Source organism: Scleropages formosus, chromosome 7 (genome assembly GCF_900964775.1).
Source record: "Scleropages formosus chromosome 7, fSclFor1.1, whole genome shotgun sequence".
Lineage (NCBI taxonomy): Eukaryota > Metazoa > Chordata > Actinopteri > Osteoglossiformes > Osteoglossidae > Scleropages > Scleropages formosus.
In genome coordinates this window covers 6,549,223-6,570,675 of record NC_041812.1, presented here as the reverse complement: position 1 = coordinate 6,570,675, position 21,453 = coordinate 6,549,223, and the positions used below count along the sequence as shown (strand labels likewise).

The following is a 21,453-nucleotide window of genomic DNA, read 5'->3' as shown; positions in this document are numbered from 1 at the left end:
ACAGAGATCAATGACAGAAATCAATCAGTGTCCACCGTTTGGTCTCCGCTTTCAATGGCACGTCTGAGAAGGTGTCTCACACACACACACACACACACACACTGCTCACTGCCCAGGTATTTATATATATTTATATAACATTCCCCTTCAAATGAAAGCAGCATGAATGAAAGAATGGCCATTTACATTAACCCAAAATGGCCTTTTCAAGGTTTCAAATGTGTCTCAAATGCGATTCTGGGGAGATGGAACGTATCTCCTCTCGGAGGATTTCTTCAGAGCTTCTCAAGAGCAAACTGCCGTCAATGGATTTGTCCAGAAACGTGGTTTTGTCTACTTCTGCTCTGTCGCGGAAGCCCTGCGCACCCCTCCAGCAGCAAATCCGTGGCACAGACTGCAAGTCTTTATGGGCACGCGCTCGAGTGTGTGTTTGTGTGAGTGTGTGTGTGTGTGTGTGTGTGTGTGTGTGTGTGTGTGTGTGTGAGGTCAGGTCTGTTTGCATCCATAAATACACACCATCTGGGCAAAGACTGTTCCTCAACCATGGAAACACAGATAGGATCGCAGATTAACACCTCCTCTGACCTTTAAAAGAAGCACCAAAACAAGGCCCTCGCCATCCCGTTCCAGGCTGCAGCATCTCGCGCACCACGTGTTCATTTTGCGGCACGCGCAAATTTTGCAAGTTTTCGTCGCGGCAAACAGAGCTCCGCTTCATATGCTACCGCCGGGTTCGATGTGAAGTAGCCTTTCTCTGAAAGCGTGTAATTATCCCAGAGCGTTTTTGTATTGCTGTTTGCGTCCCTGGTGCTTTACTGATAGAGGCCTTTCTGTTGATAAAACAAAGCGGCTCGGTCTCTGTGCGAGAGCAGATATGCTCCGTGGCGTGTGTGTGTGTCTGAGAGGATCCGCATTGTCCAGGCCTGTGTGTGTGCTTTGTACCCCTCCAGGCATCAGCGCTCAGTACTTGTTCAGAGAACTGATCTTTATGCACAAGTCTGATGGAGTGAGTAAAGGGCTCCGGATCACGGCACCGTGGGGATTGTTTACTGTTTGCGGGACAGCAGACGGCTGCAAATTATTATTGCGTTTGTCAAAAAAGCCGTCTTTAAACGAAGCCCCCTGGATTGCGATGATGGCAACGATGTTGATGGCGACGAGCACCGTCTACAGAGTGAATAGGAGATGAAGGGACGCGATTGACTCCAACCTGACGATCGCGGGAATTTTTTGAAGGATCGGATTTGCACGTCGTCGTACCTTGTTTTCCAGACAATTATTTGTTTAGCTCACGCTTTTCTCCAAAAGGGCATTAAACTCCTTATTGCCGTTTACCCATTTATACAGCTGGGTAACTCACTGGAGCAATTTAGGGCAACTACCTTACTCAAGAGCACTTGAGCAGTAGGCAGGATTTGAACCCAGAACCTTTACATCTGAAGGCCACAGTTCTACCCAATAAGCAACCTGGGTTTACATTTATCTATTCAGCTGGTGCTTTTCTCCAAAGTGACCCACAATGTGGATCTCCTTATAACTACTCAGCCCTTCGAACAGCTGGGCAATTTTACCGGAGCAATTTAGGATAAGTACCTTGCTCGAAGGTGCCAGAGACAGAAACGAGACTTGAACCTGCGACCTGTGGGCCTCAAGGCAGCAGCGCTAATCACTACACTACCAACTGTCCCTGTGTTATACTCGATGAAGGGTAGCATTTGTTTGCATTCTGCCTTGATAAACTTACGACTGATCAGAGCACGGTTAAGAACTCACATTAAATAAATGGCTCTAGCGGAGCAGCGCCGAGTCCGTTTCCAGGCCGTTGTTGCCGCGCGCGGGTGCGAACAGTCAGATCACAGCTCTCATGCTTGATGTTGTGTTTCGAAAGCCCTGCCATAGGCTGGGTGTTCAGCGAGCGTGAAAACTCTTTCAGGTCATAACAATCGGCCGTATCCCGCAAGCCTCTCGCCCGCCTGATCTCCAGCTCGCTCGTCTTTGAGCTTAGCAACATCAGGCTCCCAGCTGGAGCTCCATCTGCGAACGCTGTGCGGCAATTTCCAACAAGTGGCGGGCGGTAATAACGGCACCCTCATTACCTTGCTCCGCTCTGCCTCGAATCCCGCCTGCCTCGCTGCCTCCGCGGCCCACGGGCGGAGGGCTCCCCCCCCCACCCCCGACCCGGTTTCCCCTGCCCCCATCGCTCGTTTTTTTTTTTTTAACCTCATTTTTCCGAACGATTAAAATACTACAGCGCTGCGGAGTGTGCGATGCCCCCGATTGTTTGTCACCTCCCGCTGACCGGCTCCCCTCCCGTTAGGGTAAAAAATGGACACGAGTCAGAAGATCGGTCGTTAAAGGCAAAACAATCTTTTTCTTTTTTTTTTTAACGCCGAGATGGAAAGGGACGGGTGCATTTCGCGTCCAGCCCGCCCACCGCAAGGCAAACCCTTTGAGCATCAGGAGACAAGATAATAAGACACCAGTAGGACAATTTAGTATTATGTTCTGCATCTGAAGGCTCATCTCCTGTCAGTTTGCATTTACTCTCCAGCGGACTCGGCGCTTCTGCCATCATAATGTCAAAGGGGGCCGGCGGCGGAGAGTGACAAAGGCTCTCATTTCGCACACTTAGTGGCCCTACCAAATGGCCCAGCACTTATCCCGAACCCGGCAAAATGGGGGAATAATTTCAGCAAGGTCACCACAAAGAAAGAGAAGAAAGACAGGAGGAAGGGAAGGACGAGGGGAAGAGAAAGTTGTATCGATTCGAAGAGCCACTGAGCGGTTCGGGCCCGACTGTCGCTGTAAAAGAGGCGGTCTGTTTGGAAAGATGTGTATCTAAAGCCTCATTTGTTTGGATACCCCAGCTGTGGACATGCTGCTGCTGCATGATTCTTTCCCTCCTTTTGATCAGTTTTTATTTGTATGCAGGCTAGGAGTAGGACTGCGTGATATGTGGATGCAAAACGATTGGCCTTTTGTACATCGGAGACTGTAGAGGTTAAGGACGTCGACCCAAAACACGAACGTTTCCGGTGCAAGTCCTGCAAGGCGCCCTTGGCCGGTACCTTTCAGCGTGGTACAAAAAACCCGGGTAAATTAAGAAATGGGCGAAAACCGCGAGCGGCTTTTGATGAAGCAACAATGGAAGATTTAAGGACCGTGCCGGTCGTCTTCCGGAACGTTCCAAACCGGTTCCGTCTCCGTTCCGCTTTCGAAACAAGTTGTCAGGAGGCACCAGCTCGTCCCCAATGGCACGCTTGGCAGTTTCTTGGTTCCCAGCTGGTTTAAATGAAGAAATTGACCCCATGCAGAGGTTGGGTGTCATCGCCGGGGTCTCCCGGAGGGAAGGCGCGATCGTCCTCCTGCGGAGCCTCGGTTTGCCCCGCTATCCTGCAGAAGGCCTCACCCTGGGCCCCCCCCCCCACGCTCCAGTTGGCTCCTCACACATTATGTTTGTGTAATCAGCTTAGCAGGGAGCGCGGAGCCCGGGCACTCAGCCTGCTGTTCGGCACGCAACAGGCCGCTAATGTAGCTCTGTTAGGGTAAGTAATAAAGTGGTGAGATGGAGAGAGGGGCGGGCGGACGGTTCGACCGGGGGGCCTTATTACGAGGACGCTGCTTACAGCTGCCAACGCCTAATGCGGTACATAAGAAGGGGGGAGCGCAAGAACTTTGGTGATGCTCTCCCTTGTCGCCAGCGGCTACGTCTCAGACGCCCCCCGCGCCGAGACGAACTGGGAGCGGAGACCGGCCATCGCCGGGTACACGCTGTTCAAGTCCCGGTTAAACGCATTCACACTTACCGTGTTAACACTTTTCTACAGTGTTAATGTACTTACTGATTTACCCATTTGTACAGCGGTACTTGAAAGTATGTGAACCCCTCGTGTCCCTTAGTGTCGCCATGAAATGGTTGTTTAATGAGACTCGGTGTTTCCCATGTGACGTAACAGGTGTGTGATGATCAGTTCCCATATGTTGCTTTAGAGGGATCGTGCGCGTAGTAGAAACACGCAAGTAGTGTAGGTGCAAAAATAAGCGAACCCCAAGTTTCATTGGTTACGCCAAGTAGGTAAATCGAATCAGGTGTGGAAATCATAGTATTTTATTCATTTCGTAAGTTTATTTTAAGATTGAGCATTTAAATTTTATTTTAATGCAAGAATATTTGCCATCCCTGTAGGGTTCACATGCTTTCAAGTAGCACTGGAGGTATTTTTTTAACTGGAGCAATGCACAATAAGTACCTTCATTATAGGTAAGGCATCAGGTGGGGAGATTTGAACCCTCAACCCCCGAGTCCAAATGCAGCCATTCCAACCACTCAGCCACCTGCTTCCTTGGCCGGTATTATGGCACTGATGTAATAACTGTAAAGACACAGTGCTCCAGGTGAGCCCCACTGCTCTTCGATTGACTGATGTGTTTGAAAATTTCGAAAATATTCCCATATTCTTTTTTATATCTGGCAAATACTGCTGCAGTCTCTTTCAAGATTTGGGGCCTGTGTTGCGGTGCATGCTTGGAGATCACATACTGGAGAATAACAATGGTTAAAGATCAGGAAAGGAGATCCGTTAGCGGTGCTGGTGACGCTCCAGGTGTGCTGGCAGGACCGTGGCAGCTGAGCCCAAAAGGGGCCCTGCAGGCGCTTCTTGGAGGTCCATTGTGACAGGAGGACCTGTTAATGGGATCTATATCTGTTTTTCCATTGAATATTAGAATATCACTATAATCAAAAAAAAGTTGTGCGGAAAAACATTGAGGGATACAAAAAAAAGAGAAAAATAACAAATATAAACTTACGATAAATCCAAAATGTTCAGCACTGCACAGATATTAAATAGACACTCTAAAAGAAAAACAAGATTTATTATTCATACACACACCTTATATATATATATATATATATATATATATCGGATTTAGGACTTCAAAGTTTCAACCTAATTCTTACTTGTTTATTTATTTCTTTCTTTATTTCCTCATTTTAAGTGTTTTTTCTTTTTGCTGTTGGGAGGATTGCCACACTAAATTTCATTGTATTGCTTTGCATACAGTGACAATAATGTATCTCATTTTTCATTTCATAAGTATATTTGTTGCTGAACAAACATTGAGTGCGTTCTTAATGTTCCTTTTTCGGTCAGAAGCACCTGACGGTCCTGCTCGTGGCGCTCGGAAACTTTGCGTGCTGCGCCAGCCATGACCCGGACATCTAATTGTCCCTGCTGCGCCGTCCTGCTCTTTAAAGTCCAAATTACATTCTGTACTTTGACTAGTTCTCCACGGTGCTGAAGTGTATTTTTTCCACCTTCTGTCCTTCAGCATCCTTTATTATTTATGAGTCTCCCTCTTTGAGCAATGACCAGTACTAATGCGAAACCTTTTGTCCTTCTAGATGACTTGCTTTCTTTTGAATCCGAAGATTGGATTGGGAGTGAGGGTGTGCGGTATGGGGGGGCCGGGGGGGAGTTTCCCGAGGTGTTTCTGTTTCATGTTTGAGGATGTTGGGTGAGCTTCTTCAAACTTTACATCTTTTCCTCGCTTGCTTGTTACGGACTTCAAAGTGTCATCGACGCGCCTTTTCAAAGAGGCCTGGCCTTCCATCCATCCAGAGATTCGAACCCGGGCCACCAGTTCCCATCCATCCATCACTCGCAGCAGCCGCGAAGCGATTTCCTCCTGACAGATAGCCCGGCTCCTCCGGTCTTCGCCTTTCTGCATCCTCGCTTCTCCGCCTGCTTTCTGGACTCCCGTGCACCTCTGGCCCTGGGGCACGGCCCCCCATCGCTGCAACTGGACGCCTTCTAACAGCCTCGCCCGGACAAGCGACGTAAATGCAGGCGAGCGATCGCAGCAGCCGAGGACGCGGGGCACACTCTTCATTTCTGCGATTCTGAGCACCGCTCGCCTCCCACAGCGTTACTGCAACCTCCTCCTCCACGACTCACATGGAGAGGATGTTTCCTAAAGTGTCCTAAGCCCTACTGGCCGCAGCGGCATTGCGGAGAGCCGCTCACAGCTGTCGATGCAATATTACTTTTCTTCTCATGCAGAATGTACCGTGGGGACCCAACTGACAAAGGGGACCCAGCGGTACTGATGGGAGATATCGCTTCAGGATATTGCTGAGGGCTTTGCCGTTGTCAATAATAAATATAATAAATAAACGGGGGGAGGTAAAACGCTGGTGGGTTATTTAACACGGTATGGAAAGTGCTCCCATGCCCAGAAGTGGTGCTGCGGCAGTCCTCATCATACCTAATATGCCCCCCCCCCCCGGCTCCCAATCATTTCATCGGAAAAAATAACAAAATTAGTAATAAGACCTTTAACTCATCCAGAAAATGACCATCTGGGAAAATGTCGTCCGAAGCTGCATTTATTGCTCCAGTGCTTCAGAAACCACTGAACGGGTTGAGGGATTAACAAGGGCTGAAGATCCCAAAGGAAGTAAAAGGGAAAAGGAAGCGCATGGTATCTGACGCAAAAAAAACCACAACGGTAAATCTAGTATCCATAATAATATTTTTAATTATACTGTTACACCATTATACTATATATTATTTTTAATTATATTTTCCTTTTGTTGGATTATTATTGTGGATGCTTTTTGACTTACCCTTGTAGTTACATTTCTGCTGTTTTAATGTTTTTAAGCAATATTGGATTAGTTTTGTATTTTGCGAAAATTGGCAATCCATCCATTTACCCATCGATCCATTATCAATAATCCTTGTAGGGTCATGGTGGTGCAGAGCCTATCCCAAACGTAGAGTGCGTGGCACAGGGTACAACCTGGGCAGGACACCAGTCCATCACAGGGAAAACGGGCAAAATTAGTTTAAGCCATATATTGGAAAAAGCGGTGGACAATGTGCAATAGATGCATTCTCGGTTGCTGTTTGCGGCCCCGCCCCTTGTGAGGCCACACCCCCATTGCAATGTACGACCATGCTGCTCACGCAAGGCCTTGTCGCACCTTTCAGCGCCGCTAAGTGGAATCAATGGGCGAACAATCCAGGACAATTGGTTCTGTATTGACGGAATTAAATGCAGCTGTTAGCGCAACTCAGCATTGATCCAGCATGTCCCGGGCCCGCAGGCTGAGGCAGTCGCATCACTACCCCGTAAATATTATCTTTAAAATAAAAAAAGCCACTAAATAATTCCTTTGTACAATTAAAATGTAATTTTTCGGAACGGAAAATACTAGAGGTATCGAAATGCTGAATGCTGCGGAGAACCGGCCGCATAAATTAGAAGGCACATTATTGATCTGCCTTGATTATTACAAATGAAGATTTACATGCTGAAAAACCAACCAAGATTAGGAAGTAAGATCAATAATCGATTAACCTGTAAATGTTAAGGGGAACAAAGTAAAGGAACTTGGGTAAACCTCTATGCTGAAATATTCAGAGATGCATTTGCACAAAAATATCCCGGCCCTCCTCTCAACGCATTAGGATGCTTTCATGAAAGAAAAAAAAAAACGCGTATGCATCGGAGATGACAGCCGATGCACCCGGAGCCATCAATAGCACCCGCTGGACCTGCTGCGCCCATTTAAAGCTGCACGCTGCGGCTGATGGGCCCCCGGTTGCTTTGCAGAATCGCGGCTAATTGTCACTTCGTCGGGCCCCCGGGCGACGCTCCGAATTGGACACCACTGATATAAATTGGAAGTGACTGGGAGCACACAAAGTGTATCGCACATCACCCCCTCGCTCACGGGCACCCGGCGAGCTCACCCAGGTCATCCGTGTCAGGGGACTTTTTCCAGATACACCCCCTCCGCTGGACTCTTCGTAACCCGGGAGAACGACGCTCCGGCGAAATCACAGCGCGGCACTCGAAACCATACGATTACGCTGCTGCTGTGAATTCTCTTTCTTGGAATTTAAAAGAGAGCTTTGCGTCTACTTAGTACAAAATCATATTGAATAATTCAATAAATAAATCCTTTAATTGAGTTTATGCATATCATATATTTTGAAGTGAGCTTTTTTTTCTTTTTTTTTAATTAAAAATGAAATACAAGTCACACTCCGGCATCATACAGGCGTCTTCCTCAATTGTCTGGACTCCGTGGCTCTATAAGGGCTGATTCCGCACAACGTGTCCTTTAAAATTGCAGTGATCGCGCAGCAGTGGTGCACGGGTTTAAGTGCATGCTGTCAGGCGTGATCAGGAGGGATGAACAGCCTTTCATTCCCGTCTGATGACGATAATCGTCTGCCGAAGGACACATTTGTGCAAATGATTGGTCTGGTGTTTCGGATTAAATGACTCTCTGTCATTTGCAGCAATCAATCTACTTACGATACAAAAGTAAATGTACACAAAGCCACTGGTAATTTAGTTCTATTATTATTGTTATTATTATTAGGGTTACGGTGCCGGAAGGCAAAATGGAATTTCAAAACGTTACACACGGCTTTTTATCGTCTTCGTAGATCTTCCAGCTGTGCATTAGGTTGCGAGTGTGAATGAAGATGTGTTTGGATGGATGTTCTACAAAGGGGAGCCATACAGCCCACAGTGTACCCTACCGACGGGCTTCGGTTCGAAGAGATCCCCAAGAACCCCAACGGGTGACTTGACGATACAAAAGCCGTGACATGTTTTCGAAAAATCTGGTATGAGACGAGGATGGGATGAAATTCAAAGAACATGGACACCCTTGTTCCAGCCACCAGTCAAGCTTTGGAGAAGGGCAGCGCTCCGTCTCCCCGCCTCCACACCCCTCCTACACTGCAATGTGTGTTCAACCTCACCTGACATAACCTGTGACTTGGAGTCCTGCTCAACGGAGCACCTGTGCAGGCCTCTGCTGAAGAGGAGGCCTCGGGGACATTCGTGGCTCTGGTGGTGTCTCCACCCCACCCCACTCCACCCCACGCCACCCTCCATCCCCACAACGACCCGTGACACGGCAGTGCCGAAAGCCACGGCGAAACTTCTCTATTCTCGCCCCGGCATCTGAAGCGATCTCCCCGGAAACAGAAACAAGCCAAGTATTTTTAGTTTCCGAGCTTTGGTGCTGAAGATGTGATTGATTTCCCCCCCGAGGGGTCCCCGCAGTTATACCTTTATTGGAAAATGTCAGCTGTTCGTTTTAATGCCTGCGCACTTCCTTGATAGTGGGCGACGAACACGCGCCCCGATGTTTTTCGTCACTTGCGGAGTTCAGCTGTCAAATAATTCGTGCACAGCACCTTAGGAGTCGCCGAGCACTGTTTCGTAACATCCGACTGAATTTTTCCCCCCCATATTTTCCACACACACACACACACACACACACACACACACACACACACACACACACACTGGCTGAAGCCAGTCGTCCCGAGAAGGGCCGCGGAAGTCGGAGCCTAACTCGGCAACACAGGGCCCAAGGCTGGAGGGGACACAGCCAGGACGGGACACCAGTCCATTGCAAGCCACTCCCAGCAGGACTTGAACCCCAGACCCACCAGAGAGCAGGACCTGGCCAAACCCACTGCGCCACCGCACCCCCGTATTTTTCACACCCTATGAATTACATACACAGAGTATTTGAAGTCATGTTGTGTTTCAGACAGGGACTGTTGCTCTAATTCTGAAACTGCTGAATAAATTGCGCTTTTAAAATTGATGAGGAAAAACTCCACGCTACTTAGATCACCCTGTAATCGTAAGGTTATCCTATTTATATTCCCCAAATAAACTCCTTTGCAGCTGATACGTATAGTCAGCCAGCGTATTAACAGGCTTGGCAATTCCAAAGCACTTACGTCCTCATGCGGGATTTGTGCATATCAGCCTCCAGGAAACACAAAAGGAGATCTGCGATGCCTTGTGTCATCGGAGCCTTTTTATTCCCACAATTCCTGCCATGTGAGGAAATGAGATTATTGCCAATAATATCTGCTGCGCTGCTGTTACCGTTAGAGACGTGAGCGAGCTTTTAGAGTCAGCAGGGAGATCCACTCTGAGATCTCAATTTCGGTAAACAGATTATAAAAACACAATATATAGACTTAAGAGCTGAAGCAATGAAATGCAGGTGGACTCCCAGGATATATCATCTTTCTCTTGGTTAATTTTCTAAGCAATATCACCCCCAGGCCATGGGGGCATCATAAATATGTTATCCTTGATAAATTACAAACTATTATTAAAACTAAGTTCTGGATTCAGGGGAAAGGAACAGTGGCTTATGTAATAAAGCAGAGGAAATTATCGGTGTGGGGTTGGCTGTGTGGTTTTTTTTGGATTAAAAAAAAAGAAAAGCCCAACACAGGAGTATGGCGTGTGAAAAAAGCTCGTCTTAATGGCCACCATGAGAGATGGGAGATGAGTCAGAGGGTCCAGGATCTATCTGAAAGAGACACCAGGAATTTGCGCCAATGGGCTCTTCCTGACCTGGGTGGACAGTCCCACCGTCCCCGGGGAAGATGCCATCAGGACCCTCGGCAATGGGAGGCTCATAAAATACACTCCAAGTTAAAAGACACAGGAGACGCACTGCATCACCCGGCAGACGGCCGCCATCACCATTACCCAGAATGCATTGTGCCCGAGAGGTACAGGTTACCAATCTGCTTTAAATCTGCTTGACTTTTACAGGTTCACAAGTTAGGGAGCGGTGGACGGCGGAGACTGGAGCTGTATGTGTATTAGGAATTGATGAGAGACATTGATGAGAGGCATTGATGAGAGCCATTGATTTCATTGATCAGCCTGAAGCTTTATGGCTCCTTTTATTCACTATGTTTTGGAAGACTTGGAGGCATCTCAACATATTTACTCCCAGGAGGCTGAAGTAAGGAGGAATAAGGAGGATAAATCGTTGAAGGCATTTTCATACCTCTGGTAACGTGAGGACAGAAGCTGAACAGCAAGGAAAAAATGTTTAGATCTGAAAACTCAAATACTAATCCCACAGCATACCCGGGTTAGCAACCCTCGCCAAGAGCGGCATTGGCGCTTCTCCATAGTGGCCCTCACTGTTAATAATGAGTTGACGCTTTTTTCACAGGTTTTTATTTAACTTACAGGAATAATATGACTAAACTGCACCAAAGACATCTGAAAAAATATATTTCTATACTTAAAGGTAGCTGCATTCAAAGGTGGAATTGATTTAGCAGCCCCAGCATTGAGCCTATTATACTGTGATTGAATAACGGCGTCAAAAGGCTTGATAGAACATTCTGACTTGGTCAATTCTGTGTCAATGTACATAACTGCATTCCTTTCATAGGACTAGATTGAACATAGCTTGGCACTTGGTTAAATGGCAAGGTCGAATGCAGCACAAACATTATTTTGTTTGCTCCGAGCTATTTTGCCCTCTTCCATTGACTGAAAATAAAGATTTCTCCGAGAGCTTTACGGATTTCAAAAAAATGTTTCAGTATAAACGCTTCATTTTAGAATAAAGGCGCTTGGGTAATTATCCGGTCCTATATCAAACAGCCATTTAAACTCGATGAAATAAGTTATTGGAAGTTAATAAAAGTCAATTCCCCCTTTGTTTGGTTACTGGGCGGTGGTGGTGGTGTTACTCTCTCAGTAAATCCCAATCGTGTGCATTTGTACAAGTGTTTCTACATGTACTGTGGTCTCACGAGTTCTGTTTTCTTTTCCTTTTTCTCTGGAGCAATTTGGGTTACAACCAAGGATCTTCTCTTACACTGAGCTCATTTGGGTGCCTTAACTAACCACCGCACTGGCCTGTTTCTTCTCATTTTGCTTTTCCCGTATGGCCGATGTGACATTCAAAGTACAAGACATTGCTGCAGGTTACCAACATCCTTCCGTCAAATGCGTGGTCACCGCGATGGGATACCGACGCAGGGAAACTCGTAGGTCGCAGTACTGCTCATCTCGCCGTTGCTAAGCACGTCCTGTACTCTCCATACAGAAAATGCTGTAACAAGGATGACTGCAACGCTGCAGCTTAATTACTGACCTTTCTACTTAGAGAAGATGAAGTGAAGCCCTCCATAAAGGCCCTTCACATTCCAGGGTTGGGGAGCCTTGGGGAGCTGGGTGCGCGGTTGTTAATATCATTAATGTTGCATTGAGGCCCTGTTGCATACAAAGTACTACTCTTGCAAGGTGATCATTACTGAGGGTCCATAGACTCCTTCCCTTGACTGGGAAGATTAAAGATCATGACGATCAATTACAGATCCTATTTAAGTGGGTTTATTTTAAGCGGAGGACTTTCTTAGGAGGCCAGAAGATCGAGGAATGTTTGCTTTGGACTGACAAGATTGGAGAACCCTTAAGAGCACGTGGAAACCATGTGATAGCAGATGCTGGCGATAAAGGTTCAAGTTGGGGGGTTTCAAAAATTCCAGCACAATGGCAACGGCCTCGGAAGTGTATCACTGAGCCAAGGTGGCGCCTGCGAGTTTCTCTGCCATTCGTTGATAACGGGAGGTATGATAAAGCGGAACGACGTTGGTAAGGCTTTCGTGTGACCTTGGACAACCAGCACAGGACCACCCAGAATGCACTGGAGCGTAAAGAATGGCTCAGCCATTGTCCATCTGGCATTGAGCTTTGTATCATCTCAAATAAAAGTCCAGAAATACAGCGCAGTACCTTCTGGCCACTGCCGATTTTAACTGCGGTAAACATGGTGTCAGTTTTGTTGGTCGTCCAGCGTGTTAGTAAGTCACACGTTGAAATAACGGAAGGAGTTCAGGGATAAAACGCAGAAGTGTCCCTCACTAACCCGACTCTCCTTCTTTGTCGTTCAGGAAGCCGAAGAGACCTGCACCAGCCGGAACCGAGTACCAGCCCCTCAGAGCAGAACCAGACCAGCCAGAACTACCCTTCGTATCCAGTGGGTCGACAGGTCAGTGACGTTCGATGCTCGTGCAGTCTTCGGTCACACACACCCAGCTGGGCAGTACTGCCACCGTTCTTGACCGGGGTTCCAGAAACGAAGCAGTACTGGACGTGTGGTCCTTCTGGCTTCGGATGTGAAACAGCTCGATAAAACAGTTTCTGGCGTTTGCCCCCCTGGTAACAGCGGTTATGATACAGTTAGAAGCTGTTTTATCCCCTTCAGTATAGATGGTTCCATAATTAATCAATACATTTACGTTTAACCTCTTGAGATGCAGCCATTCATTTTTGTCCTCTATAGGGGACATATGTTTTTAAATGCATCTCAGACTGTACATAGTACAGGGTTATGCTAGTAAAAAGGATTTCGTTCAATTTATATTGGAGACATTAGCAAGAAGTACAGGGTCAAAATTAGAATAAAAATATAATTATTGAAATATTATTAAATAATTTTAATAAATAAAAATATGTTGTTAATTTAAAAAAGTACGCCTTTGGGGTAGACCATGGAGAATTTCCTAAAAAAAAATGCTAAGACGGCCAACTTTGTACGTTCTCGGGAAAGTAAGACATGTGATCCTGTTTTGTTGTGTCTGTACTGAAGCATGAACTCTGTCATGGGTTTCTTCGTACCTATTGCATCAACACAAACACAAAACTAAGACCACGCACCCCCTGCAACTGCATCTCCCACCACTCGCTATAGCGTCTCGCTATTAAAAATAGATATATACGATCTTATAACGTGACACCAAGATCACAAAACCCGAATAAAAAATGCTTCGCAAGCATCAGATTAATGAAGAGCCGATCCGTATCGTAGATCATGCTGGCATCCTTAATCTGGTCACGATGCACTTGGAGGACGAACAGCGGAGCGAGATGCTGTTATCGCAGGAGACGGCAGTTAGCCCAAAGCTAATCCACGCTCAGCCCTCTGCCCCCCAGCAGCGCTCGAACACCCGGTCGGCCCGGCCGCCGAGTCATTATGCGCTCTTCCTGCGAGCCCTGAGCGAAATCCACTTCACTGAGGGCTTTGCAGAGGCCACCCACCTGCTGCCTCCACCACCCCACATGGGCCTCGCTGAAGCCCGCTGCTCCAGGCACCCCAAGGGCAAGACCGTTATGAGCCAAATTCCATCTTACCACTCAGAATTTGCCCATCACATGGAAAGATTGAAACTCGGTAGTGGGGTTTCTTCACTCTATATTCGTGGGTTTAAAATAAAGCAGCTGTGCTGCCAATCTCCTAGAATACCGTTACATGGTGAACTGATGGATGTGAGCAGATCTGCATGTGTTCCTGCTTGCTGATTCTCCTTTACACCTCCCTTCACCTTTGCTACAACTGAAGAACGATCACGAGTCCTTTCCGTCGCACGGCAACATTTTACTGTGTGCCCTTAGCCGTGGCTACGGTTAAGTGTACAAGTACCTTCCGTATCATACGGTTCATCGCGATGCCAATGAGCTCTGCCCCTCCGAACTTGACGGCTTCGTCTCCGCTGACCGTTTAACCTTCGGTCCAGCGCTGACACTGCCGCATCACAGCAAACGCAGTTCTGGTGTGACAGGCACGGCTAAAGGGGGTTTTTATGCAGGCTGCGGTCAGAGAGTCTTTTCTCAAGCGCCATCGCTAGTGCCTGTTGAACAGGTGCCAACAGAATGCATAAATGATGAGAGATTTTGTACCGCTAATTCTTTTGTTTCCGCGGGAAGACCGAACGACAGCCCCGGCCGATCGCGCCCGTCTCCCGTAGTTCGGGAGCCTCTCCGTACCTGTGACACGACTCTGCCGACCATCCTCTCTCTGCTGTGAGACAAATTAGTCAAGCGTCCAAAGGGTCGGCGCTGTTAGTCATGTTGCTTTCATTTGCAGCATCCCATCTGTTTCGGAGGGAAAAAAATAATCTAAAGATTTTTTTTTTCTCCTCACTCACTGATCCTCCTGATGAAACACTTGAGTCTTAACAGGGTTGGCCAGCCTTGACAGGTATTAGGAAGCTGTCGTTAGAAGCTCCCTGTGCGATGCTCGGGAAGAAATGAGCCCACATGCTTTCAAAGCTGGAGAAGAGCTCGGCCATGCTTGTTCCGCCACGGTTATCAAATCTTACGCAGCGCGCCGGGGTGTAAACGGCTCTGGGTGACCAGGCCTTACCTGTATTTTTATCCATAAGATCTTACCAGATTCTGGGAGCGACCAACTGGGGAACTCAAAGTTCTGTTGTTCTTCCACATGATCCTTGAGAGCAAACAAATACACACACACACACACACACACACACACACACACACACACACTGTCTGAAACCGCTTGTCCCAAGCAGGGTCGCACCGAACCAGAGCCTAACCCGGCAACGCAGGGCGCAAGGCCGGAGGGGGAGGGGACACACCCAGGACGGGACGCCAGTCCATCACAAGGCACCCCAAGCGGGACTCGAATCCCAGACCCACCAGAGAGTGGGACTCAGCCAAACCTGCTGCACCACTACACCCCCACCTAGCAAACAAATAAAACAGTGTTTTTCCAGGAAGAACCAAACATGTACTAGGATTTTAATAATGCTGGAAAGGAAAAAATCGCGAACCGACTCAACTCAGCTTTAACACAAAGTTCTCCGCTACTCAAACTATAAAATACAAACAGTTCACAATATCCAAAAGTTCGCAAAACTTTACTCACAGAGTAGTTTTCTCCCCGTGGGCTCCTCTCCCACATACACACACACACCAAAAAAAAAAAATATATAAAAGCTTTCCTTCAGCCTTCCATTTAAAGTCCTCGTATTTCCAAATTGGCCGCACCTGGTGCTCGGTTCCGCCAAACAAGCCCACACCAGGATGCGGTGGCTGTGATTCCGCGCAGGGAGTGGGTGTGGGCTGACTCCTGCCTGCCATTGCCATGTGAACACTGCACTGTGGGGTTTATGTGTTGATGGCAGGTAAGGTATGCCAGTGCTGCGGATGGCAGCGAGGACCTCAGCGGCCCAGCATAGCGTATACACTGAAATGCTACAACCTGGGGAAAACACTTCCTACATAACATCATGTCCTCTTTAATTAAATCCTCCTTTATGTCCCATCTGTCTGGGGCCCCTTTCCTGAGGATCAAAACGAAATTTCTACAGCCTTTCAAATAATGCCACCGCTACATCAGTATACAGACACTACACCTACACCTCTGCTCATGTGAAAAAACATCCTTTTGACTCTTTTGTTGTGTTGAGTCAAATAAACAGTCAGTGTAACAGTTTTTCATACATTCCATGCAGCGCTCAGAACCCCGCAGCAATTTGATCTGTACAGACTATAAATGTTTTTGAGCCACTTAGGAGGACTGAAGTGAATGATTCGCTGAAAAGCTAGACGTTGACAATATGTGGTAATTAATTAACTGACGCTGAGCTCGCATTTAGTGCTTTCACTGCATGCGCCGGAATGCCATAAACCTCGCTGTTTTCTTGCAGCACATGTTGGCAGCACAGCAGCTGGCATCGGCAGTGGCCGGGGTGATGCCCGCCGGAGCCCCGGGCCTCGGCCAGCCCATTCTCATCCCCTTCAACATGGCCGGGCAGCTGGGTGGGCAGCAGGGCCTTGTGCTCACCATGCCCACCGCCAACCTCGGCAACCTCCAAGGCTTCATGGCGGCAGCGGCGGCCGGGGGCATCGTCACCCTGCCCCTGCAGAACCTTCAAGGTAAGTGGATCATTCGATTACCTGGTTTCCCTCGGTCTTCAGGTGGCTTTGAACCTGAGTGGCACACCTTCAAATGTGACATCACCTTGCTTCCACCTGAATATCTGTACATAAAGGGGACAAATATATCTCAGCGGGACAAAAAATACATATTTCTCGTTGTCCATCTCAAACCACCTGACCGCTAACCAGTGACAGATACAAATCCAGACTCCCTGCCCCCCCCCCTCCCCCCCCAAGAATAAAGCCTCCCTACCTGAACGTGAGGTCAGGGTTTGGCACTCCCTTTCAGGAGCACTTCAGGCGCCCGTGCATTAAAACCAGCTCTCCCGCCTTCATTTCCGCATGCAGCGTTCTCTGCTTAACGGTCCCTTTTAAACTTTAATGCTCAGATGTCCTCTCTTTTGGTCACAGTTGTAAATGGTTTCCAGTTTAATGTTTAAAATATTGTCTCTCTTATGCCATTAGATTGGGGGGGGGACCTGTCAGTCATGAATCTTAGATGAAGACGAGGACATGCTAATACAGAAAAAAAAAAGGACAACCCAATGTGGGTTATTTGGTGTACATGCAAAGCAGGGAGTTTGGGAGAATGAAAAAATGGCAGAAGTGCATTAAAGTGCTAGCCGGAGGAGTTGAGCTGCACTTTGCGCAGGTTAATGAGCACTCGTATTCCCCATCAGAACCTCTGGACTCCCAGAATGCACCTGCGAGAATCGCAGCCGCAGTTTCAAAAACCCAGCTGTGGACCTTTGCACATTTTCTTTGCCCTTCCCGTGATTTACACACACACACACATTTTCAGAACCGCTTGTCCCTTACGGGGTCACGGGGAACCGGAGCCTACCCAGCAACACAGGGCGTAAGGCCGGATGATTTACATTAACAGGTAAACTTATGCATTTGGGAAATACATTCTCCGAAGTGGCAAACAACTCACAGTAAACAAAAATGCATCGGCAGATGACGAGCTTTAGACACACACGGGATTTTCAAAGCACGGCCGCTTTGTCTGTTACCACCGTGTTGCTGGTTCATTCGAGCCGCTGCCTGTAGAAGTGATATTCAGATGATAAATCGATGATCATAGTCGAAGGTGTTGGACACGTTTGCGTAGCTCTCAGGAGATTGGGAGGGAACTGGGTCCAAGAAGAGAGGAGTTTGGAGACCCTTGAATGCTGGAAGGGAGTCAGCAGTTCTGAGGGAAAGAGGGAGTTTGTCCAGTTGGTAATTATGAAGGGAATAACCCGGAGACGTCTTCTGCGGTGGCTCCGTCCGACATGTCTTTTTGTGTTCAGCGGAGAATCGCCAAAAACAGAATAAACTTACGTCTCGTCTCGGCTTTAGAGTTTCAAACGTTGCACATTGGGTTTGACACGACAGAAAAGTCCTTTCAGATGCTTTAAGGCATAGCGGTTTGTCCATCAGAAAGATTTTCTCTTCTGTTGTTTACAGTAGACATTTGGCAGCTACCTCCATGGTGTGTGTGTGTGTGTGTGTGTGTGTGTGTGTACCGTTACCTTATGATAGAATTGGTGTGACCACATGTGAGTAGGCAAATGCGTAGAGACATCAGCAGAGCGACGCGAGTCACAAGTGACGCAAAGGGTCGCCGTTCTGGAGCCTACGGCCACCGCGCTGCACAGTCCACCCCGTCACTCTGTCGCCTGAGATCAGGACTCGCCCGCGTGACACTTGCTGACCCAGCACTGCCGTGGCACCGTGTTCCTACCGTCCCCACCAACACCCCCTGCCAACCGAACCCAACTCTAGTAGCTCGCACCGCCAGCTGGGAGGTACTGCACCAGGTGGTGTCATGATTAGACCTGATGTCTTGAAGGAACGAGGTTTGAAATTGAACGCCTGCTGTTGTACACTTGACCAAAGTTACTTACTCGGAACCGAGTAAAAAATAACCCAGCTGAATAAATGGGGGAATAGTTGTATTGTCACATTGTAAGTCGCTGTGGAGAAAAGCCTCAACTAAGCGAACAACTGTGAGGGCGGCACGGTGGCGCTCGGAGCGGTGTTGCCGTCACGTGGTGCCTGGAGGGTGCGAGAGGCCTCAGGTTTGATTTCCACTCCGTGGAATTTGATTTTTCTCCCCGTGTCTGTGTGGATTTCCTCTGAGTGCTCTGGTTTCCTCCCGCTGTCCAGTTTCTCCCATAGTGTGTGTGTGTGTTGCACTGATGTATGGATGAGTGACCCAGTGTAAGTAGTGTATCTAGCAGTGTAAGTCAGGCTGGACGGGGTTGGTGTTGGGTTAGGGCGAGGGTTGCTTCATGCCAATTAATTCCCAGTGGACTGTGACTCTGTGTCCATAAATGTTGTTTTTTGAAAGCTCCCAAAGTTGAATTATCATTCAAAGCTCAGTCAGCTCAATCATTCATGGACTTTTACCAAAACTAGATTAGAAAAAAGAAGAGAAAACTAGAACTCTTTAAGGTAGAATTTTCCTTGAGTTCTTACATCTGTCAGTTCCCTCCTAAGGAAAACAAGCTGAGAAATGAAAGGGAATTTCTAAATGTGCTGATACTTATTGGTTGTGATGAATAACTGTCAAAATGACATGGCTTTGATGTAAAATTAACCCCGTGGCCTAAAGAGAATCTTGCCGAACACCAGTGCGGAGTGAATAAGAAATGGCTCCTGTTTATAAATACTTACTTGTCAGGAAGTTGACGGGAGTGACACGTTCTGAACTGTCTATAAAGTGCAAAAGAAAAAGAAAAAAAAAAAAAAAACAGAACAAAGTGCCACCGAGCACAAGAGTCTGAAAAGAAAATCGTCAATGCTAAAGTTTAGCTATCCTTTTATAAATTATTTATGGTACCACATTAGCTACCTACGCTACACACCCAAACAAATTTAATGACGTGACAAGCGCTCGTATTTTCTCCGGTGGAAGATATAAATAATAGAAATCGCGAAGGATGTGTACATCAAGAAGCTGTAGGAACTTCCCCAAGTTTGCGCGCGCGCCGAGGCCTCGTCGAGAACTCGGCGTTTCCGTCGCGCGTCGCCTGCTTCTCTCCGGCGCCCGGATGGAGCGCCGCGGTGACTGACGGGGTCGGGGTCGGCTCCGCCGCTCCGCCGCTCCGCTCGTTCTCTGCGGGCTTAGCCACCGTTACGAGCTTAACTAATTCTGGAGGGTGGGAGGGAAATAAAAAAAAAAGAAAATTGAAAATACTGCAAGGCGTGAAACGTTAGGCGGAAACACGATGTCGGTACACCTCGTCCCACCTCGCTTGGTTGACGCTTGTTTGACTCCGGGAAATTTACATTTAAATGCAGTCGGCGCGCCGTTGTTTCCCCTTTTAAAGGGACGGGGATGAAAGCGTGCGCGCTCTGTCCTTGTCATGTCGAGGCATCGCCGAGGCAGAGACGCGGCCTCCTCCGAGTCTACGGGATCCTCTAATATTCATGAGGCCCGCCCGCTCGCCCGCTCGCCCGCCCGCCTCAGCTGCTTGCATCCAGAGGAGCAGCGTCCCCGTCGAAGGGCGGAGGGGGGTTAACCGCGGCGTCGGGGCCTCGTTCTTTCGAAACGAGACCCCGTCCGCCGAAGGACGCCCGTACGGGGCGTCGAGTCCGCCGCGCCGGTCCTTATCGAGCCCGACGTCGCTCCCGGGGGCGAGGCTCGTCCCGACCCGTCGGTGCCCGCGCGACGGGCGGGAGGGTGCGGATTCGGGGAAAGGGCCCGCGAAGGGGGAAGTCGCCGTGCTTCCGAGCCGCGCATCCGCTGTCTGTCTCGATCTCTTCCGACGGGCCGCCGTTTCTGTGGAAACGCCGGGCCCCGGAGAGCATCCTTCCGCGCTGTCGCCTTGCTCGCTCCCCGCATGTCGTCGCGTCTCTTTCGATTCGCGCTCGCTTGATATCGCGCTCTCTTCATTCTCCCGACTCTTGTTTACGTTTTCGTCGCACATGTGATGTTTCTATAAGAAGAAGAAGAAGAAGAGGAAGGAGCAAGGGGAGGGAAAAAAGAAAAAAAAAAAAGAAAAAGCCCAGCCGGCACCGGTGTCCAGGAGTTATCACGACACTTGTAAAAACAAATTACCTCCGGGGGGATTCGGTCAGGTGCATGCAAACGAATGTTTGTTTATGCGTTTAATCTCCGGAAGACAAAGGAAGGCAGAAACAAAAAAGCATTAGTGAAACACTGTAAACACGAATCGCGTCGGCCCAGAAGGGTTCAGCGTGAACTACAATAAAGTAGTGCGGCGCTACACGGACAACTCTTTTCATCTGAATTACTCTGTATGTGCATCATGTTCTCCACACAGACATTTAAGGATGGAAGAAGGGGGACGTGGGGGCTGTAAGTTTACTCGGGTGGGGGCTGGGGTGGGGGGTGTATAAAATAAATAATAGACACGGAATTTATTCTTCTGTACATTTCATGGCTAATGCAGCCGTAGTTCAATAGAAGCGCCTGCACAAAGACCGCGAGCGGCAATTTGATTGATCTGTTGTGACAGCAGCCAAATAATTGAGAGTGAGAGGTGCCAGCGGAGATGAAATGCAGGGCGGAGATTCGCCAGACGATCCCGGCAGCCGCAGCGACTCCGCGTTCCCGGCTTTTTCTGTTCCTATTCCATTGATATCTGCCCGCTCTCTGTTGTTTGCCTTCAGCAAGTGGTTTAAAACAACAGGCGCACGCACGCTCGCTCGCGCGCACACACACAACACGCACCCGCTCGCGTGCGCCGAGAAGATGGAAGAAGGTGGAAAGAAGAAGAAAGGCCCGACACAATCCTTGCTCGCTGAGGCTTAAAATATTCCAGATCGTGCGCAAGTAGACGGGCGGTGTGTAAACACAGAGGAGTGTGCGCGCACGCACACACGCGCGCACACACACACACACACACACACACACACACAGAGCGAAACCTGCACACT

The 21,453-nt window shown here is 48.4% G+C and overlaps 1 protein-coding gene across 1 annotated transcript in view; it reads left to right on the top strand.

Moving 5' to 3' along the window:
* Positions 1-21,453, top strand: part of LOC108937540 (POU domain, class 6, transcription factor 2-like) — a 71,192-nt gene that overhangs the window by 2,830 nt on the left and 46,909 nt on the right. The window contains exons 2-3 of the mRNA XM_029253680.1: positions 12,768-12,865; positions 16,329-16,557. Of these exons, the coding sequence (XP_029109513.1) occupies positions 12,768-12,865; positions 16,329-16,557 (327 nt within the window). The remainder of the gene's footprint in view (positions 1-12,767; positions 12,866-16,328; positions 16,558-21,453) is intronic.